The sequence below is a fragment of the Helicoverpa armigera genome, chromosome 12 (genome assembly GCF_030705265.1).
Source record: "Helicoverpa armigera isolate CAAS_96S chromosome 12, ASM3070526v1, whole genome shotgun sequence".
Lineage (NCBI taxonomy): Eukaryota > Metazoa > Arthropoda > Insecta > Lepidoptera > Noctuidae > Helicoverpa > Helicoverpa armigera.
Window position 1 is genome coordinate 7,180,931 of NC_087131.1, and position 21,893 is coordinate 7,202,823.

The 21,893-nt window shown below is 38.6% G+C and overlaps 1 protein-coding gene across 2 annotated transcripts in view; it reads right to left on the reverse strand.

Annotated features, from left to right (window-relative positions):
• LOC110374437 (protein enabled homolog) overlaps positions 1-21,893 on the reverse strand; it is a 97,205-nt gene that overhangs the window by 49,207 nt on the left and 26,105 nt on the right. For both annotated transcript variants that reach the window (XM_021332161.3, XM_021332169.3), the window contains exons 2-6: positions 12,300-12,391; positions 10,750-10,915; positions 9,849-9,957; positions 9,118-9,259; positions 4,867-4,996 (exon numbers count right to left, since the gene is read on the reverse strand). In XM_021332161.3, coding sequence (XP_021187836.2) covers positions 4,867-4,996; positions 9,118-9,259; positions 9,849-9,957; positions 10,750-10,915; positions 12,300-12,320 — 568 coding nt within the window. In that variant the 5' untranslated portion in view covers positions 12,321-12,391. The remainder of the gene's footprint in view (positions 1-4,866; positions 4,997-9,117; positions 9,260-9,848; positions 9,958-10,749; positions 10,916-12,299; positions 12,392-21,893) is intronic.

Sequence of the window (21,893 nt, forward strand, 5' to 3'; positions counted from 1 at the left end):
GATTATTATCATTGTCTTTGAGTTTAATTTCATAATTCAGGAATGACTTCAGCAACTAAGCTTTATAACAAAATTACCAAAGAATAGAAAAACAAAGAATGACTCCCAACAACACTGCGCCTGCGAAACAATCGCACGTACTGACACCATTAAGTACCTCGGAGTCATCATAGACCAACACCTAAACTATAAGGCACACATCTACTCACTGTCTGCTAGAGTCCGAAAACTAATTCAGGTCATGAAAAAACTTAGGGACTGCTCACCACTAAACGTACTGAAGACGGTATACTTCGCTCTCTGCCAATCCGTCATTCAGTACTGCATACGCATATGGGGGAGTGCTGGAAAAAGCACCTTCATAACTTTGGAAAGAGCACAAAGAGCTCTAATTAAGGTAGCCTTAAAACTACCGTTTAAATTTCCTACAGACACATTGTATGGAAAGTTCCGTGTACTAAGGGTTCGACAGCTATTTATACTCATGGCAACTCTTGCTACTCACGCCGTCATCAAAAAACGCGCCGACTACCAGGACTTACTTAGAAAACGGATCTTTAGAATACCTTTACCTAATGCCAACTCTGAATTAGCCAGACGTTGCACCCAATACTCAAATCCTAGCACGTACAACAAGGTCAACAGAATTTGTGACCTTAGAGACTGTACTCACAATATGTGTAAAAAGAAGATAACTGCAGCCCTACTAAAACTGACTTACGTCGAAACCGAAGCTCTGCTGTAGTACCTAAAAAGCCACCAACACCATCAACATACCTACAAAGTCACCCACACCATCAACACTATCACTCTCACACCGACACTACACACCACACACTCTCTCACCTCACACATACACTCATTCACACATGCCCTCACATACACACCAAACTAGCATAAAAGCCCGATTAATTCACCTAGTTTTAATATCATTTTCTTTATATTATGTACCTCAATTTAAGTTCCTACATCCTTAGCTCATAATTTCCTTTACTATTTCATCTCCAAAGATTTGTCTATGTAACTTTATAATATAAGCAATATTAAAGCACTCAGAGCCACAAGATACAAGCTGTGCTTAGTTTGTGGCTCAACGGTATCTACCACAATGTAAAGTTGCGTTTTTGATAATAAACATTATTTTATTTTTATTTATTTTAAAGACTTTTTTGGTAGTTTCAGATGAACGATCGTATTCTCTTATAGAATTATGTTCCGCTGTAACTAATTAGACTAGAAGCTTGGCCTAATCTAGTTAGAAAGTTCAAGGCTCACACAATCAATCTTCAAGCTTTACAATATCGTAGACGTAATGTTATTAATACAATTTATGGAAGCATGAAGTCGTATGTGTAGTACAAATACGTCAAAACGTGTTGTCTTGCTTTTACAAGCGCATAGAGATGCTGTGAGGTATCTGTCGCGTCGAAACGTGCAATGAATGGACTTTAATTACTCAAAACAGTTGAACTTGAACGAAGGCTTTCAATAATGACGTGAGGAGGAGTAGAGTTTATAGTTAAGCCTAGTGAACCAGTAAGGTTTTAAATGCAAGATTATTTTTTTCTTTGACACAAGCGATACTTTTGCTGGTAGTTGTCGTGTTTTTCTTGAAAAAATAGTTTAGGCGTACCTAGGCTAGAGCAATAATTGATTAGATCACTTAGGCTTATTATTAATTAATTATTTTATTCTTTGTTTTCCAATTACTATTGTTAATTAATAAAATTATCTTCAGAATACTAAAGTTGACGTAACACATTGCATAACCGAGCTAATGATGTCAGTATAACTGCTTTGTGATCAATATCTGTCGCCCTCCCGGTCAATCTCGGGTGGATCAACGTAAGCCCTTCATAAATATAATATTCGCAACACGTACAACTTCTAAACAAAGGCCGTTCTTTCTCACACGTAACCCAACACCGTAATTGAAAATTTAATAAAGTGTTTTTCACACCGTCCCACAATATAAAGGTATCTACATTATTTCGCATCATATTTCGCAAGACTATTGCACGCCATTTCATACAAACACGAAACACAGTATTAATTAGGATTCTCCCTGTTTAAAATTACAACAGCACAGCTAAAAATTCTTTTACTTCATTATCTTAAAGTTGTCAAGATCGTATCTCACATTGTTCTTGCCCCCACAAAGAAAGATTAACAAAAGGTTTCGAAAGAGATTTTAATATAATCATTCATTTCAATCTACGTAGATAGATGAATGTCCACGAAAGCCTTTGGCTAAGTTAATTGAAAAGTTTTACAACGAAATGAGACACTAATAAGAGAGTAAAAGTAATCTTCGCTAAGCCCTTAAGAACTTGTAGTTCACACATCTACTTGGCGCCATTTGCGCTACGAAAGTGTCCACATTTAATGCTACGCCGAGGTCATGCTACGAGCTACGCGCTACGAATTCCACTTACATTACAACTTTTAAAATTCATTTTTCAAATAACACGAATTCCCGACGAACTTATAAAGCTAAAATATTGTTGTTTCGGAACAGTGCACATTTACACACGCGCGTTTAGAATTAATTAATTCGATTATGACATTAATTAATTGCTCTAAAATGGAACACAAATCCAACTATCGCGTTCATGCGTTCAATCACAAACTTACGTAACATCTGTCAATTAGTCACCAGTAGTTATAAGCTACCTACAAAGTTATTTGTGGTGTCCTTGTAAAATAAAGGTAGGTAAGGTAGATGCACAAAATGAGGTTTTCGTGTATCTATTTTGCATGAAGCGCATACGAGTAGAGACGGCGAACCATTTGCTGATCCAATATGTGAACTGAGCTCTTTTTCAGTTCTCGTAGAAATGGTTTAGCTCGCGTAAATATTGAAATGCTTAACGTGACGTCATGTCATGTTACATTTTACAATGTAAGATAGACGTAAATAAATCATTTTAAATTTCCTGTATTTAAAAGAAGTTCTTAGTGTTATGTCCTGGTATGTTTTAGAGTATTTTGTTTGTAAATAAAAACATCCTTATCCTAACATTGAATTGTATCAGATTTTTTAAGTATGCCAAAACAATAGAGTGTAAGGACCTTGGGTCATCCCAAACAAAATGCTTGACCTCTTTAAATTGTATGTTTTACTTTGTATAAAAGTACTTATAAGTTAAGATTAAAGGCGTGGTTATGTCAAGGTGAAGGTGATACCGAGGCATTGACGCGATGTCGCCCATCTCGACTGAGTGCCCAGGGCGCCTGTCATCTTCACAAGCTTGCTAGCAAAACAGTCGTAACTGCCACCTTTAATATTTAGGACGAATCTAAAATTTACGTTGTTGTGTTTTCTTTGAATAATCTATTGAAATATTTAAAACATTGCATTTTTTGTTGTCTTTTGAAAATCTACGACCTCACTGAAACATGTATCATCTACCCATTGAAGTCAAACAGATTTTTGAGTCAAAACCTGACGGTGCAGCACCTGCTAACTTAAAGCTATACCGAGAAAAACGTGGTCCTTATATAGGTACTAACAGTAGTTCATATGACAGTATGGTATGAACTATACCTACGTATGGATAATCGATTAATCACCCATCAACATCATATTGGTTTTGCCATTTTTTTACTTTTATGACTCCATTCCGTTCCATTACATTATGTCATTGATATTATGAATATTTACTTGGTTTTAGCTAATTTGTTATTCGATCGCTATGTTGTACGCCATTTAGAAATTAACTCAATGCAAAAGGTAAAAAAAACTATATGGAAAAGTACTTACCTGTTAATCGCTCCGATAGTTTGTTCACTGTTATTCACTTACCTGCACTTAATCTAATAGCTACACATTTAAATACTTAATATGATACATTCTCTAACTATATGTCAACCAAAGAGATATTCCAATCATAATAAATCATCACGACGTGGTTGAATGACTCCATTCCGGGAAATCTCATAAATATACCAATGTAACCATAATCCGTCTCGCATAAAGGTTTATTTCTTATTCTGCGTATCTATCCAAATAGAATATCAATACTTATTCTTACTATAAATGATAGGTAAGTATATAAGTATTATTAACGTGTGATAAACAAGTAATATACATATACAATGTTATACGGCGGGTTATCCAAGTGTAGTGAAACGGGTGCCTATGATCTAGTCTATAAATAGAGCACCCTATCTCTTCCCCTAGTCGTAAGGGTTTCATTTAGGAGGTCGAGCGGCACCTGATGTAGTTTACAAGCTCGACCTTGACCACCCGTCAATTTTATTTACAAGAAGGTTTTCAACTAAGCAGGATGCTTACCTACTCGTCAGTGTAAATTTTACCTTACATTTTGATTTTTTTTATCCTAGAAGATCTCGTTGATACGTTGTAACAATTATTTAATTAATTTAAGAAACTGTTTCATTTAAATGGGTCAGCTTTCGAACCTATCAATGGATTTTCAGCAAATATAGCAGCGTGTAACCTATCGCGTAATTCCTAGTGCTATCCTGATTGTGTGCACTTACTACATAGTAGTTCAATTCCCAATAGAGGTTCATCCAAACCGTTTTATCTCCTTTATGAAACCATACCTTGATTTGTATCAATTAATTATGATTATTCATCAACCTCTTTTCGTGTAATAAGTATATCGCCTTGGAATAGTGAGCCATTGGACACAAAGAATGCGCTTCTGGCAACATACTTGTAATTTACATAGGTAGTTACCTAATACCTACATACGTGACATTTAAGCACGTACCAAGCTTATGCTGTGACTGATGTCGAAAATAATAAAATCTGTTAAATATTCTTGATGTCCGAGAACAATTTGCCTTCCTTCTCCTGGCCTTTCAAAACCTGGAAATATATAAATATTTACTCACCCATATCGTCAATTAATGGTGCCATCCGCAGCGTGACTCCAACCAGCAGTAGACACAAGAAGAGCAAGAGACACGCTGTCACCATGATCGTGTACCGAGCTCGGCGGGGCAGCTCGTCAGGATCAAGGACCTGTTCCAAAGACATGGCATTTTTAGACTTAGACTTTTAGTAGTTTTAGACGATATCGGTAAAATATTGACGTAAGAAAGTGATTTTGACATAGAACTGAGAAAATATTTGCGGTCTTCCCCAAAAGCTTTCCATTTTCGATCACTATGACTAGGTTTTATTTGTTAGGTTTTGTTTAATTACAATTTGTCATAAAAAGTTGTGTGCCTATATAATATTATTGAGGCAAAAAAGTTGCGAAAAGTCTATTGTTTTTCCCACAAGTTCTATTTTTGTGGTAAGCGCCATCTGTACTCCATAGTTATCACTAAAAACGTACCTAGTAACGGCAAGTTTGTAATAAACGTGTAACGTTTTAGAGTAACGCCATCTAGCGAGTGGTTGGTGCAATAAGTATATGCCAAGTAATCCACGAGCAAAGCAACTTGTGTTTTATTTTGTACTGGTCACCAGATGGCGTTACTATTTCTGTGCAAAACGAAGCGAAGGACGACATCTAAGGCGATTATCACACTGCCCCGCATGATGCAGCGTAGTGCGTGGATGCGTTTTTTTCCGTTGTATGGAAATATCTCCGTTTGTATGGAAAACACGCATAGTCCAACACACTGAAGATGCATCTACGCGCGTTCATGCGGATCACGCACATACATGCGGAGAAACACGCACCCCCGCGCGTAGGTGCGGGGCGAAACGCAAGGTATGGCACACTGATCCCGCAGTGACGCGCGTGATTTTGAATGGGCGTGACGTGTATGGCGATTATCACACTGCCCCGCATGATGCAGCGTAGTGCGTGGATGCGTTTTTTTCCGTTGTATGGAAATATCTCCGTTTGTATGGAAAACACGCATAGTCCAACACACTGAAGATGCATCTACGCGCGTTCATGCGGATCACGCACATACATGCGGAGAAACACGCACCCCCGCGCGTAGGTGCGGGGCGAAACGCAAGGTATGGCACACTGATCCCGCAGTGACGCGCGTGATTTTGAATGGGCGTGACGTGTATACACCGTGACATTTTAGTCGTCTTACAACGGCAGCCCACTTCATGTATCCAATGACTAGAACACGTTCATTAAGAAAATATATATATTTATGACATTTGAATAATTCAAAAATAAAAATAAATTCATTATTATGACGCATGACATAGATTATAAAAACACCCTGTAGTGAGCGCGGCCCGAGTCTTTATCAATGGAGCGGCGCGGCGCGGCGCGGCGCGGCGCGGCGCGGCGCGGCGCGGCGTCTTTATCAAAGTTCATTCACCCTAGCGCAAAATAAGTTTCTTATTTTGCGCTAGGGTGAATGAACTTTGATAAAGACTTACTATTGCAATCTTAATGTTCTCATTATGTAGCAGTTTGTAAACTTGCACTCTTACTTAACTTGTAACACTTAATTCCAATTCTTCCTTCATACTTTTACGGGCTTAGGACCGTCAGAAACATTTTTCGTAATAAAACCAAAACAAAGTGATGTAAGTTGACAATGACGTACCTATTATCAGGCCTCAGTCACTCTCTGTACTCGCGAGCGATAAATGCCTACCGCTCGCTGGGTTACCGGTAGCCCCACGCGGCTCAGGGCGCACAACAGTCACACGCGCCGCGCGCGCTCCAATATTATTATTTTTATTTCGTGCGGGTTGATCTCCTCGGTTCCGTAACATTATTAGATTGTTAGGCGCAGCGTACAATCTTCTTGCTTCCCTTAAATTGTCACCAGCAATTGCGTGCACGCGTACCATTTGTAGGTACTCGATATTCGAGTAGCGACGGTTCCTATCACTCATCATGCAAGACGTATACCCTATTCACTCGTAGCGATCGCGAACAACACTTGATTACCGGTAGTGCGCGCACACTTCCACTTGCGGTGTTCGGACGGCAACTGAGCCACAGAATGACCTTTAAAACCAATTTTTAAGTAAAAGGCGGCATTTATCAAAGTCCACGTGGACTCTTTGAAAAGTGCCGTCGTCGTCTTTGGCGGTGCCGTCGTGCCGCTCGTGGAATGAATCTCATTGGATGACAGTCCACGTGGACTGTGCTAGATTGGCTTACGATATTTTGTCTCGTAAAAAATGGAGATGGAACGATCACTCGACTCGAGCGCTGGGAAGGTACTACTTTCTACCGTTTGATACGTAAACATTATTAACAGGATGTTTCTTATTTCTAATGTATTATTTATTTTTCTTTGCACCTATTATCTTAATTAATGCTATAAAATTAATAATCATGTCTAGTGGTATTTTATGTCGGATACATTCAGTGGACCACCTTTGTAAGACGACTAAAAAGTCGCGGTGTATTTGAAAATGGAAGCTGGCGTGCGTGAATTTACAAAACGCACCTACGCGCGTGAGTGCGTGAAAAACCCGCACGATGATGCAGATCTGCACTCCCGCAGGAACGCGCGTAGGTGCGTCGACACGCAAGATGCAGCGTGATGCGGGGCAGTGTGAAGATCACCTATATTTGAAAATGGAAGCCGCCGTGCGTGAATTTACAAAACGCACCTACGCGCGTGAGTGCGTGAAAAACCCGCACGATGATGCAGATCTGCACTCCCGCAGGAACGCGCGTAGGTGCGTCGACACGCAAGATGCAGCGTGATGCGGGGCAGTGTGAAGATCACCTTTGTATGGAAAACACGCATAGTCCAACACACTGAAAATGCATCCACGCGCGTTCATGCGGATCACGCACATACATGCGGAGAAACACGCACCCCCGCGCGTAGGTGCGGGGCGAGACGCAAGGTATGGCACACTGAATCCCGCAGTGACGCGCGTGATTTTGAATGGGCCTGACGTGTATATTTGAAAATGGAAGCCGCCGTGCGTGAATCTACAAAACGCACCTACGCGCGTAGGTGCGTGAAAAACCCGCACGATGATGCAGATCTGCACTCCCGCAAGAACGCGCGTAGGTGCGTCGACACGCAAGATGCAGCGTGATGCGGGGCAGTGTGAAGATCACCTTTGTATGGAAAACACGCATAGTCCAACACACTGAAAATGCATCCACGCGCGTTCATGCGGATCACGCACATACATGCGGAGAAAAACGCACCCCCGCGCGTAGGTGCGGGACGAGACGCAAGGTATGGCACACTGAATTCCGCAGTGACGCGCGTGATTTTGAATGGGCCTGACGTGTATATTTGAAAATGGAAGCCGCCGTGCGTGAATCTACAAAACGCACCTACGCGCGTAGGTGCGTTTTGTAAGGTGATCTTCACACTGCCCCGCATCACGCTGCATCTTGCGTGTCGACGCACCTACGCGCGTTCCTGCGGGATTGCAGATCTGCATCATCGTGCGGGTTTTTCGCGCACTCACGCGCGTAGGTGCGTTTTGTAAATTCACGCACGGCGGCTTCCATTTTCAAATATACACGTCACGCCCATTCAAAATCACGCGCGGCACTGCGGGATTCAGTGTGCCATACCTTGCGTTTAGCCCCGCATCTACGCGCGGGGGTGCGTGTTTCTCCGCATGTATGTGCGTGATCCGCATGAACGCGCGTGGATGCATTTTCAGTGTGTTGGACTATGCGTGTTTTCCATACAAACGGAGATATTTCCATACAACGGAAAAAAACGCATCCACGCACTACGCTGCATCATGCGGGGCAGTGTGATAATCGCCTGAAAATGGAAGCCGCCGTGCGTGAATTTACAAAACGCACCTACGCGCGTGAGTGCGTGAAAAACCCGCACGATGTTGCAGATCTGCACTCCCGCAGGAACGCGCGTAGGTGCGTCGACACGCAAGATGCAGCGTGATGCGGGGCAGTGTGAAGATCGCGGCAAAAAGTTTGCTGCAGAAATGGCGGGAAACTGGGGAAAGCTATTTTTACACTTATTAGTCTAGTCACAAATATTCATTGTTAAAGGCAAAGCATATTGAAATTACTACGTGTAACGTACGTTAACGTAAGTAACGTATTATGTTACGTTGGATTTTTATTTTATTAGATTATAGATTTAATAATTATTATTTTAGATGTAAGATTCATTATATACAGGGTCCACAATTGCTACTCTATAATAATATATTCCTACTCTACACATTATGGAATGCAAATAGATAATTAAACTTACATGTATGACTTTAGCTTGTTCGTCGATAGCGGAGACGAGCAGCGTGCGGTGTTTCTTCGGCTTTTGTCCGTGAACGTGCGGGCTGCGCCTACGTCTTCGACGGTGCCGCTCCAGTTCCAATTGCTCGGGGATCTGCATGTCTCTGATGATGAAAATTTACATTTATTTTAACAAGCTTATATTTGCTTCACCTGTAACTATGTATATAAGAACATCTTCAAATCTATTTAACCCGCTTTCCGGTCTTCGATTTGGATTAAATTTTGCACACGCTCTGAGTTCTGATGACAAAACACGACTGGTGGGTTTTTTAGATTATTTTTTTTATATGGAATAAATACACTTAGTACCTACGTAAGTTTTATTTTAATTAATACCTTTCAGTTATAAGGTAATTTGTACTCAATACCGACGAATGATTTAACTATCTAACAATCCGTGTGAGAGAAGGCATTAGGAGGACCAAATAAGAAACAGATGATGGCTGTACAAAAGCAACTAGTGATGATTAAGCAGTATTGCTTTCAGGTTTCTTACTTTTGCGAAAATAATTTTTAGTGAGTTGCAATGGCATTTACCTACCTATGTTACCCCAACTAAGAGTATAAAAATCCCGAGGAAGCATAAGTTTTTCAAACAATCCCACAAACCTGTCCTTAGCGGACTACTCTGCATTTTGTAGGTGATTGGGGAATATTAAACTCTTAAGCAGTAAATAAAACGATGCTCACCTTCGTCTGGTTTGCAGTTTAAGTTTCTTACGCTTGTGTCTAGCGATTTCATGTTCACACCAGTGCGATGGTAACTCTTCGCCCGGACTGCCAATGATCGATGCCTCCTCTGAAAATAAAAGAAAAACATATTATTTTCAGTAAGCTATGTTATGGTTTCCAGACTCAGGTTTAACTAAGAAATCTACCCAATAGACCACAGATGTCATGGTTATTATACCTATTGTAAATAATTTATTCTACTTTATTAAATGACTCAGCTAGCTATACTTTCAACGAAAAATGAATACTGATTAAATTTTCTTATGGATATAAATTGTAACCTGAAGTCTGAACGACCTAACCTCAGGATAAGGGCATAACAGCAGGATATAGCCAGTCACCGACAATAGAGCACATGAAAGTAATAGGAATGGTGACGAGTCGTTAGTGAACTACAAAAGGCCGTTTTGATGGATTGAATGTTATTACAAGATAGATACGTTAGGGGATGATCGATTGCTATTAAGAAAGGCGGAGGAAAAGTTCATGTCCGTGGAAGGATTCTTAAAAGTTACCACAGCCAGAAATCTGTTTGGGTGGATTAACAGTGATGCTAACAATGGAGAGGGTCGAAGTAAACTGTGTTCTGCTGAAGACAGTTACTGGCTAGATAAACAGAAGGATGAGATATTGTTCAATTTTTCTCTTTTGGTAAAAGTGACTACACTGCTACCGCTTCGAGGTCGTAATTAAAGTTTGTCTTCCTGAGATCCAATTTCACCGAAAACATAAGCGCCCGTTTTTCTTAAAACAACTATTTGCTTTGATTTAACGCAAAAATTCATAACAGTTACTTCTTTTCAGAATATCGACGTTTCTGTTGTCGGTAACTTGGGCCTAAGTAAAGTGATCTACTAACCGTCGGGCAAGGGATCTCGCAGCAACAACAGGAGTGGATGCGTGCGCGCGCGCCGCCTCGTCTGCTCCGCATGGAGCGCGCGTGCCTTGCGTTCCACGAGCGCGACCAGCACCGCCTCCAGCCGCGCCGCGCCGCTCTCCTCCGTCCATACTGCCTTGTCGACCGTCTGGAATGTTACGTCACTGTGTTAGTACTAAGCATTGGCCAAACTTTACCGTATCGAAGACCATAGGAATTTTAAACTAAAAGATTACGTTATTTGGCAGTTTTACATAGGCTTTGTCTGATGACTTATGTCAGAAAATCTTTTGTCCGTAAGTAAAACACTTCGTTTCTGAGAACTCATTTGCTGTTTGTGTATTGGGAACGGGAATCTAAACATTTCAATGGCTATAGCATTTTAAGTTATTTCGCAAGAACATTGCATAAACATTTATTTATTTATGAATTTTTGTACGACACACGATATACGGTATACGACAGGAAAGGAAAAGTTTACAAAGGTGATGTAAAACAGTGTCATGTAGGACTGTGTGGTCTTTATTTAACATTACAAAACTATTTCTGTACGAACTAGTATTTCACAAGGTTGGCGAGAATGCACTTAAATAGCTTATATTTCAAAGAACGTGTCTCGGAAATTACAGAGACATATCAGAATTAAGCTAACCAAATGTTGAAATAGCACAAAGTCTAGTCTTCTTACAATAACATGAGGTTCGTACCTAAGAGCCGTTAAGTATATTATGTGACATAACGTTCAAAATTAAATAAGTTAATATGTTTAATTTAGAATAATGATAGGTAAATAGGGAATATAGGTAGTTACAAACAGATTGGTGACAACATGATTACGAATACATCATATACATATGAATACATAAAGAACTTTACCCACACTGAATAAGAAAATTTTAAAAACCTTGTTTCAGTTGATTTGATATCTTGAATTTAAAAGTTTTAAATGATACAGCACACGCTAGGGAAACCACTGAAATATTTATATCTACTTGATTCCAGCGGAAATCGACTTTTCCGTTTTCCTTCTTTGAGGAATAGAATCGCTGGAATCGGTATATGTTCTCTAAATATATAATAGCTCGTTCAAAGTAAGGACTTTCATTGGTTTGGTTTCTTCGAATCGAGTACTTCAAGGCTTTGTATGTAATTAGTTCAGTCTCAATAAGGGCAGCACCGCCGACTTCTTGTTACGAATATACGAAAAAGTTATGAAAGCATTATTAGTATGTTGCTTCGATCATTTCTCGTGTTCATTTATGAAATACTAGATTTAAACATTTGAAAATCGGAAATCAAGTCATCTGGAAGTCGGCTATAAGAAATTGTCGCTTTTACTGTTTAATGATTAATTAGGAAATTGTTTTAACTTCACATCATCATCTTCCTAATAAAAATCAAAATCCACCGCTTCGTCTGGTAGTTCTTGCTTGATTGCATGGATTTATTATGCAATTTTCATAAATGGAAAGGTTGGTGGTAGTCTGAATGGGAAATTTTATACAATATGTGATAAATTAATTAATACTAACATCGGTCGACGGCTGTCGCATGGTGAGCGCGCGGCCGACCCGTGTGGCCGATCATCGCCTCGCACGCGACGCTACCGAGCGCCACTCCGCACCTGAAACCAAGCACAAACAACAATTATTATCATAGAATTAAATAAATAATGTAGAAACATATTTTGTTATGCTTAACCAAAAACATCGGAGTGGAGCCCACCAGGGAAAAAACCTGCCGGAGCTGCGGCATTCTCGAAACAGTTACCGCGGCCTTAGTACTTAAAAGGCACATGGTGAGTCTTAGTCAGTAAGAGTCTGACTCCCGCTGAATCCACAGGGAAGGTGTCATTTAATGATTCACCATCAAAAAAAATAATGGTTGTATGAAGCGATATTATGTATCATTATTTTGTTAAAGCAATATCATCATTATAACTTCTCTGCACTGCTGAACATAGCTACCACCATATCATTATACCAGGCATCGAACTTGGTTGGAGTTCCCCTCGTTCAACCCTCACCTTACGAGTCCATTGTCCACGATGCTTTAAGGAATTCAATCGATAGCTCATTACAAATTAAATGCAAGAACAAGAGGGTTTGGGAAAAGGTTAGAACCATTAAAATAATTGCTGAAACTCGTCTCTAAATGGTCAATTGGTTGTATGAATAATTACTAGCAGCAATAAAATACTTAAAATAAATAAATTACTTAACAAAAACCAATAAAATACACTTAAAAATTTCGTAGAAACGTAAACGAGCCATTTTAATTTTCTTGCTATTAATTACATTACGTGAAGGCATTCTATGACTTTTAATGAGAGAAGTAAACGCCGAAATTCTTACGACAAGATTAAAATGAAATGCTTTATAAAGTAAATGGCTCCCGTGAGGGATTTGGAAAATAAAAACAAAATGCCGGGGCCATATTTGAAGAGGTTTTTGTTATATTAAGCTACCTTTAAATAAAAGCTTTTTGCGTACTGAAAAAATAGTCCACTGACTTTAATTTTAAAATAGTAGAATAAATTGAAATAATTAATTGTTTTTCCGAGGTCAACGTTTATTTCCGTAGTCATTAATCAAGTTAAAATGAGTGATGGGCCGAAGGAAAGAAAAATGGGAAAGAAACACATGGAACGCTTTCGCTATCCATTTCTTTCTATAGAAAACGGATATTAGTACCACAGCTGGCTTTTGTCCGACAACTGCACATGATGGCTTTTATCCGGCACGTATTCATAAAAAAGCGAACATATGTAGCACATTCAGTACATTCCATTCGATCGCCTATACGGATATCGACTAAAGGCCGCTGCACGCGTCGATATAACCTTTTTATATGGGCCAAAGGTCTCGATTGGGCACTTTTTTACTTAGAACTAGCCGTCGACGGTTTCTTTCGCTTCCTGCTGGGAAATACTTATTTCCTGCACATGGATAAAAAGACCGAATCCATCATAGTATTCTTAGCGGATATATACCTAAAAAGAAATAGTTTAGAACCTACACATGTTGTGACAAAGATCCCTGTCGCTGTTGATTATACATCAAATTACTTTAAAAGTGCTGATCTGATTTTGATAAAAACATGTCTTATAACCATCGCTGGAAAACCAGCTTAGTCCACACACAGACATTAATAGCAATCAAACACCCTCTTCATGTATCGGGAGTAAAATACTTAAATATGGATGTACAATATCACACACACAATATTCAAAACAATCAATGGTGGATTGGCCCCACTAGCTCGTATGCCGGCCGTGATTGAAATCCTATTGGAACCAGATCATGCCAATTGCTACACACGCAGGATTTAACAGCACAATGTTGATTCTAGATAATGAATGGCCGTTTTCATTGCAAACAAACAATACCGTTTTCATCAAACATTGAAATTGAAAGCAAAAATCTATTTTTGATTTTTTATTAATCACGTTCCGACCTTTGCCAGTTATCAAATATTCTCTTTGTCTATTACAATATTCATAAATGAATGTACTGGGCTAATTTAATTTGCTAAAAAAATTGGGTGAAAAGACTTCACTACAAAATCGGCCAACATACATAAATTCTGTAAACCCAGTTGGTATTCGAAATAACTATATCTACCGCATGCATTAGTGCGGTTTTTAACTTTTTATCGCGTACAAAGTATGATAAAAACCAGTTGGCTGTTTCACACACTTTCTATCTTCGCAACGAATTTTACCGCAATGTGTTCCAAACAGGAGCGCGGTGATACTGCGGTTATATCCAATATGCAAACACTAGGCATCCCGCAGTACAGACCTCACGCGACATTCATTTGCATGAAAATTAGCCACCACCAATATTGTGGAACAGGATTTTTATTGTTATTATTCATAAAGTGTAGTAAACAAAACAACAATTTGGCGTAAATTAAGGTCAGTCTCTGTGTCCGCGGATGTAATAAAATAAAACAAACATTATGTCAATTGGAACGGAACATAATTCTTCTATGTGCTTTATGTTTATATTTCCTGAAATATTGCGGTTCGACAATTATTAATGACATGAATACAAATCGTTGAAAAATTGAGAGAAAGAATATCCAAGACGAAATAAATAATAGATGTGTTTTGGGCTCTTACTATTTTTACGATTTGCTGTCACCCGCCCGTCTTTGTGAAGCTTTAACCGTGGCTTTAACTCGTGACGGATAGTCTGCAGCGAGTAAGTCTGACAATCAATCTTGTTCTGAGATAACAGGGTGTGGAAGTTTGAAAATCCCAACATAATTAGTTGAGGAAAGTCTATGCGTATGCAGATGATGAACTGTTTTTCTTAAGAAAATTTTCCTTCTGCACCCATTCGTTATACTAAAGATGCGTGCTCAAGATATCTTGTAAGAGATGAGAACTAAATTCAAGTGTGCACTGGCACGAAGCACTGTCACTTGAAGAACGTGATTTATATCAAATATTATACGACGCCAGACATCTAGTGTAGGTGCTTAAAACATTTTCAGATAAAATGCTACTTGAGACGAATAACTTTTTTACATGAAGCATAAATTCTTCTTTGAGTATGACTTTTTTGTTCTATTTTAAAAATCTTCTATTTTAAAAGTTTTATTTCATGTTTTTATTTCTAATTTTAAGTTTTCTTTGCAAGGAATGTAATTACCTACTCTGATTTAAATATTATTTACCTAACTTTTACTTAATTTTTGTAACGTTTTATGTTGTTTCTAATTTCTTTTTTGTTGTTATCTTTCTTTTCAACTTTCTTTATTTTTAAGTTTTCTTTGTTAGAAATTTACTTATCTAGGTACTCTGATTTATGTAAGTGACTTTTGAAGTCGTGTAAATCAAATAAATAAATAAATCTTGGTTAAACTTGCACGAGTTTGTAATATTAACAAATACGAAAATAACTATGTCCGACTGACTGTCTATAAAGCTTTCACGACTAAGCCGCTTGATCAATGATGTTACAGCCCAGACATGTGATAAATATTAAAAATCCGGTTGCATGAAGCCGGTAACAATAAAGCAGGAGTTTTACAATAAAACATTTGATATTTCTGAACAAAGTCACTCCAGTTTTAGTTAATAAATAATGTCGTACACAGCATAAGTCCGCAGGTTTGTTACGACTTTGCGGTTGCGTTAACCTCGAAAGGGGAAAAACATTGCTACAGTAGCATTATGCATAAAATATTAGACATCCAGCACCCTCATTACTTCGTCCAAGCGAATGTTAGAGTGCGTATGTATATATTTGAAAATTTATCAAAACACTCACATTTTACTTGAGTAGCAAGCATATCTTATTAATAACGTCGCTCCACAAAAACTTGCAAGGTAAATCACTGATCATGTAGATACGTTAGCTTTTAGGGCACAGAGTTCTCCCAGGCACTTCAACACAGATTCGATTCCAGGTCAGGCAAGTACCAATGCAACTTTTCTAAGTTTGTATGTACTTTCTAAATATATCTTAGACACCAATGACTGTGTTTCGGATGGCACGTTAAACTGTAGGTCCCGGCTGTCATTGAACATCCTTGGCAGCCGTTACGGGTAGTCAGAAGCCAGTAAGTCTGACACCAGTCTAACCAAGGGGTATCGGGTTGCCCGGGTAACTGGGTTGAGGAGGTCAGATAGGCAGTCGCTTCTTGTAAAGCACTGGTACTCAGCTGAATCCGGTTAGACTGGAAGCCGACCCCAACATGGTTGGGAAAAGGCTCGGAGGATGATGAGTTCTCCCAGGCACTCATCAAACCACAGAAACGGGTAATATTAGTATAATCATTTATATTGACAACACAGCTTGTTCAACAATATGCGTGGAATTTAATACTAATCGCTAATTACTAGCAATAAAAAATATTTGCATCGTTTTGCTGCTAATTAAAATAAAAAGTAGGTAGGTACTTATTGGGTATTTGTATCAATATCACAAATATACTACAAACAATACATAAAACCGTACGTGGTATCGATTGTCGATGACGCAGGTAGGTTGATTTCACTAAATAAATTACAGTATGTCTCTTTAACGTTTCTGAAATGGTTTCCATTCCGCCCACAAAGGCCCTATAATTATAAGCAAATGTTATCATACGCAGGTATTTGTATCGAATAGGTAAATTGGCAAATAATCTGATTGCGATTTTTTTATTTAGGGCGTTGATCAACAATAACGAACTTTTATTTTAAGAGCACTTATTGGAATAAATTATTAATAATTAGATTAGAACGAAATAAGAACTTCCTCCTTTTTGGGAAGTAGGATAAATAGTTTCTTGTATCTTATGCCTACTTATTTGCTTTATTATGTGTAGAAGATATAACGTTTTTTTTTCATTCAATTAGGTAGATATAATGGTTTTAATTTGTCGTCTCCACGGATTTTCGTGTTCCGTTTATGACCAAAAAATGTCATTGTTCCAAAATTAAACTTGAGTTTTCACAGAATTATTAAATTGGTATAAAGTTACCTCATAAGACGGGATATTTTCCTACTTTGTAATTTTGTTACAAATTACTTTTAAATGGTACTCCTGGTGGCACTAGAAAGTTTCCTACTTTTATTATTATTTTATAAATCCAAATTAAATACTTATGTGCATTTTATTTGTGTCCTTCTCCATGTAAGAGGAGGCCTATGCCCAGCAGTGGGACGTTAAAAAAAGGCTGTAACGAAATATGTGCCTTCTTTTATGACACACATATTTCTATATGTACCAATAGAAAAATTACTATCTAAGAAAATAGTGTCTACGTTTTGATTAATGAACCATATCGCTATGGATCATTAAAGATGGTGCCCATTTTTCCAGAACGAATAAAAATAATACAAAGTAAGTACATTAATACTCTGTCGATTTCTGGACATTATCAAACTTTTAATCACCCATTAAATTACTCGATGACTGTATTTACTACCCCGATAAAATCACCCTAACAGGCATAAAATACGCATTCTATAAATAAACGGGTAATTTCTAGCCGTCCTTTATATTTAAAGCTTCATTTGGATAAAAATAAAGTCATTGATTGTTCGCATATGTTTCGCACATATCCTGTAAGAACTACTTACAGCTGGATAAAAAGTAGCTACCTATCCTTCCTTGATAAAACAACTACCTAACATTAAAAGATTATTTAAACTGTGGGAAATACACATACTCTTTAGCTTTACAATATTACGTATCTGACGAAGAAGGAACACTGGGGCACTATAAGAGTTGTACCAATTTTCCCATCTGATAAGGCTTCTAAAAATAATAGACACTAAGCGGCCACTCTAAATAGTAGAAAGTCTGATTGCCTAAATTGCATCTATGTAAAAATACCTCGACACTTAAAATTCTCAATACAAATGGAATAATATGTCGTAATCTCCATATACTTGAACATAACATAAAGTCTGTAGTTGACTCCGTCCGGCTACTACATGACCACCTTTGTAGCAGACTTAGTTATTTGAGTACCAACTATTGTTTATTTGGGTCAATTGTAACGGACGGCTGTGGCACGACTTCGAAGGGAAATTACAGTCACAACGTAGATAATATCAGAAGAGATGTATGAGACAACGTGATCTCATATTCAAGAGCTTCAAGCGTTAGTACTTGATTTGAAAGTCTAATACGAAACATGAAAACATGAAATAATGAAATGCGGACAGCATTGCAATAAACCACTTTTAATCACCTCCATTAATTTTAAATTGCGTTATTGATTCACACGTTGAAATGAGTGTGGGACAATAAATAGGCCAATGAAAATGAATAATATCAACGCACATGGCTGATATTACGTATAGTTTGTGAAAAAGTTCACACTTCCGTACTCGATCGATAGAGGCATAGATTGATTGAGTAAATCGCTTAGAATGCCAGAAAAGCACCGCAACGTCTAGTGGATAGCCTTTTGTTTTATTTATTTAAGAAGTGATCCCACTGCAACAATTTGCACGATGCTAAGGCCAAGTGAGATTCCTGCAGCTCATTCACGAGTATGTGGGAGTACAGGGCGTGATGACTCGCTTGTTTCTTTTGTATGGCGCCGGGAAAATTGTGCGCCAACTTCTCAACGTGTTTTGATGACATCAGCACAGTTTCAGGCTTTAAATATAACTTCATTTTGTTGGGACCATTCATCAAAGAAACTAACTTGCCCTTTCGGTTTGTCGGGAAATTAAATCGTGGGTGTATTTGAAGGTAATTACTATAGAGAATAGGGAATATCTTACATGTTTCTTTAGTAAACAGTGTTGCTTGATTGGGTTTTCAAGTGTTTGACGCAGACTGAGCTTATTAAATTATTCTGTTGAAAGACATTGTAAGAAAACAAATCCGTCGAAAAAAACAACAATAGAGGCTAATTCCAAATCTTCCTCCCTACATTTATTTACATTCACTATCCACATAATAAGCGGAGTTTCGTTGCTAATTAGTTGCTAACCCATCTGCTGAGTGCAACTCATGTTTGGCATAGTTAGTCGAACTCTGTATGATATACGAAAGTTCTTCGCTGAATACGTCAAAAGCATACCTGTCTAAAGTTTTATATTACCTGGCACACTGAGAAGTCAAAGTTCCAGTAAGTATATAGTGCTGTTTTTATTATTCGTGGTAATGTAATGTGGTGGTTTGGAATAAATCACACTACTCTGTGAATTATGTATCTACAGACGACGGCATAATAAAAGTTGTTTTTAAGAAAAGCAAGGAGTCTTGTTGAAAACAATAGAGAGAGAGAGAGAGTTATGAAACTATCAATCACAGGCTCAGTCATTAATAAGACAATTTTAAAAGATTTATATGTTATCCTAATGTGAAATTCATTATTATGGAATAAAGACAGTAATAAATGTAAACCGAATTGTAAAAAATGCTGTTTTTCAATCAGACCATTCTCATAAAATCTTACAGACGACTCACTATTCAGTCTTAAAGTAATACTGCGGAGGCAAACTTTACATAAATAATGACATAAGTATAGGAATTAGGCATGTAACACGCTCAAAGTAGTCCTTTGTTCCCATCAGTTTAATGGTTAATTTGCCGGAATAAGTCCGGAACTTGCCAGCAGTGGCAACACAGAGAACATGAAATCTTTAATAAACTTCCACTCGGCTAATTAACTTAATTTTACTTTATAACTTGTGTTTACGGCAAATGTATGTATATTCAGATAATTTACTGTATTTGTGTGAAACAACTGTACTTTATTGAGAGTTTGTTCTCTTCTCGTCATAGAGAAATAATCAATTAATACATACCTAAAGACGATTATATTTTTACAATACATCTATACTAATATTATAAAGCTAAAGAGTTTGTTTGTTTGTTTGAACGCGCTAATCTCAGGAACTACTGGTCCGATTTGAACAATTCTTTGGGTGTTAGATAGCCCATTTATCGAGAAGCCCATTACTTTTTATCCGGGTTCGTGCAGAGGTTCCTACGGGATGCGGGTGAAACCGCTGGCAGAAGCTAGTCGGTGATAAACTTTTTTTTTTCGAAAAATTTCGTTTGTGAATACATCTTCCAAAGTAGAAACCAGTATATGATTTACAGCAAATCATGAACTCTCTATATCACTGGTTTCGGTTTATTTAGCGGTCGGCAATGCGTTACTCCATCGTACTAGTACGTAACTGCGATCGTTCGAACCCAATACATTAATTCGGAATGAGGGTTCAAGAGGTATTAACACATACTCAAACAAGACCTACATCTGTATGTGGCCAGCATTATTCAAGTACCACATAGTATAGATATAGATCAAAGATTTTTGTAAATAGGTAAGTATTTTATTTAGTTAATACTAGCTGTTGCCCGCAACTTCGTCTGCGTGGGCAATATAGAATAGTCAAAATACTACTTATCCCGTAGGTGCATTCTTTCACGTGACAGTATAATTAGGATTAGCACTTAGCAGTCGCATAGATTCATTGATCAAGGTTGTGTTGTGGATGTGACCATTTATCTAAACAAAAGAAGTAAAGTTTGTGACGTTGTGAATATCTCTGGATCTAGTCAGCCAATTTGGAAAATTATTACCTATGGTGCGTAAGTAATTTTCACAGGAAACAGTTATAATCTATGTCTATATGCTTTGATCTCAGTGGCGTGCACTTGGAGAGGCCTATGTCCAGCAGTGGACTGCGATAGGCTGATGATGATATGCTTTGAGTCTGACAAAGCTGTCATTTGTACATTTTCTGCAACTGCTGCGACTAATCAGAAGCCAGAAAGTCTGTCAGTCTTACCATGGATATCGGCTTGTGTAGTTGACTGGATTGAAGATAGGTAGATAGGTAGTCGCTCCAAGCAAAATATTGGTACTCAAACAGATTCGGTGACTGGAAGCCAACACCAACATAGTTGGGGAATAGCCGGATGGATGATAAAATGAGTTATCATCATCAGCAGGCGCATAGGGTAGGATAGTTTCACTACTGGGGAGAAACACTTGTATGACGGGGATTTTCTGTGCACTTACTCACTATGGTAAGGCTGACCACATTAGGCGTGCGCGATCCTCGGGCGTGTGAGTAGCGCGGGCGTCGCGAGCACGCTGCATGAACGTCGCGTTTTGCTGCCCTGCGGCATGTGTGAAGAGTGCAAGCGACGCGGCGCTCGAGTTGCGTTCTTACCCTTCGCCTGCTATCCCCGCCACCCGCTAAACGCCGCCTTAGCAGTTAAACGTCGCGCGCGCGCCGCGACCTCGCTGTAGGTAAATGCCGCAGGGCAGCAAAACGCGACGTTCATACAGCGTGCTCGCGACGCCCGCGCTACTCACACGCCCAAGGATCGCGCACGCCTAATGTGGGGGAGGCCTAAGCCGGGACTCCACCGAAATGTTTGCATTAGTTCACGAATAGGCAAAATGTACGTATCTGTGAGAGTCCACTTCATGTGTTCGTACTTGAAACCTGCAGTTTTGCCAAGATTTTCAAAATGTACGCTCTCAATTTGTCATTTCTTGGTGGAGCCAGCAAATCAAAAGAAACAGAATTGTTGTATACTGGGCGTCACTACCGCACACCAGGAAAATTTCGCTCTTGCGTTTATATACCATATTTTGTGCCACACGTAAACAGGACGACAGTAAGTAAAAAAAGTCCACC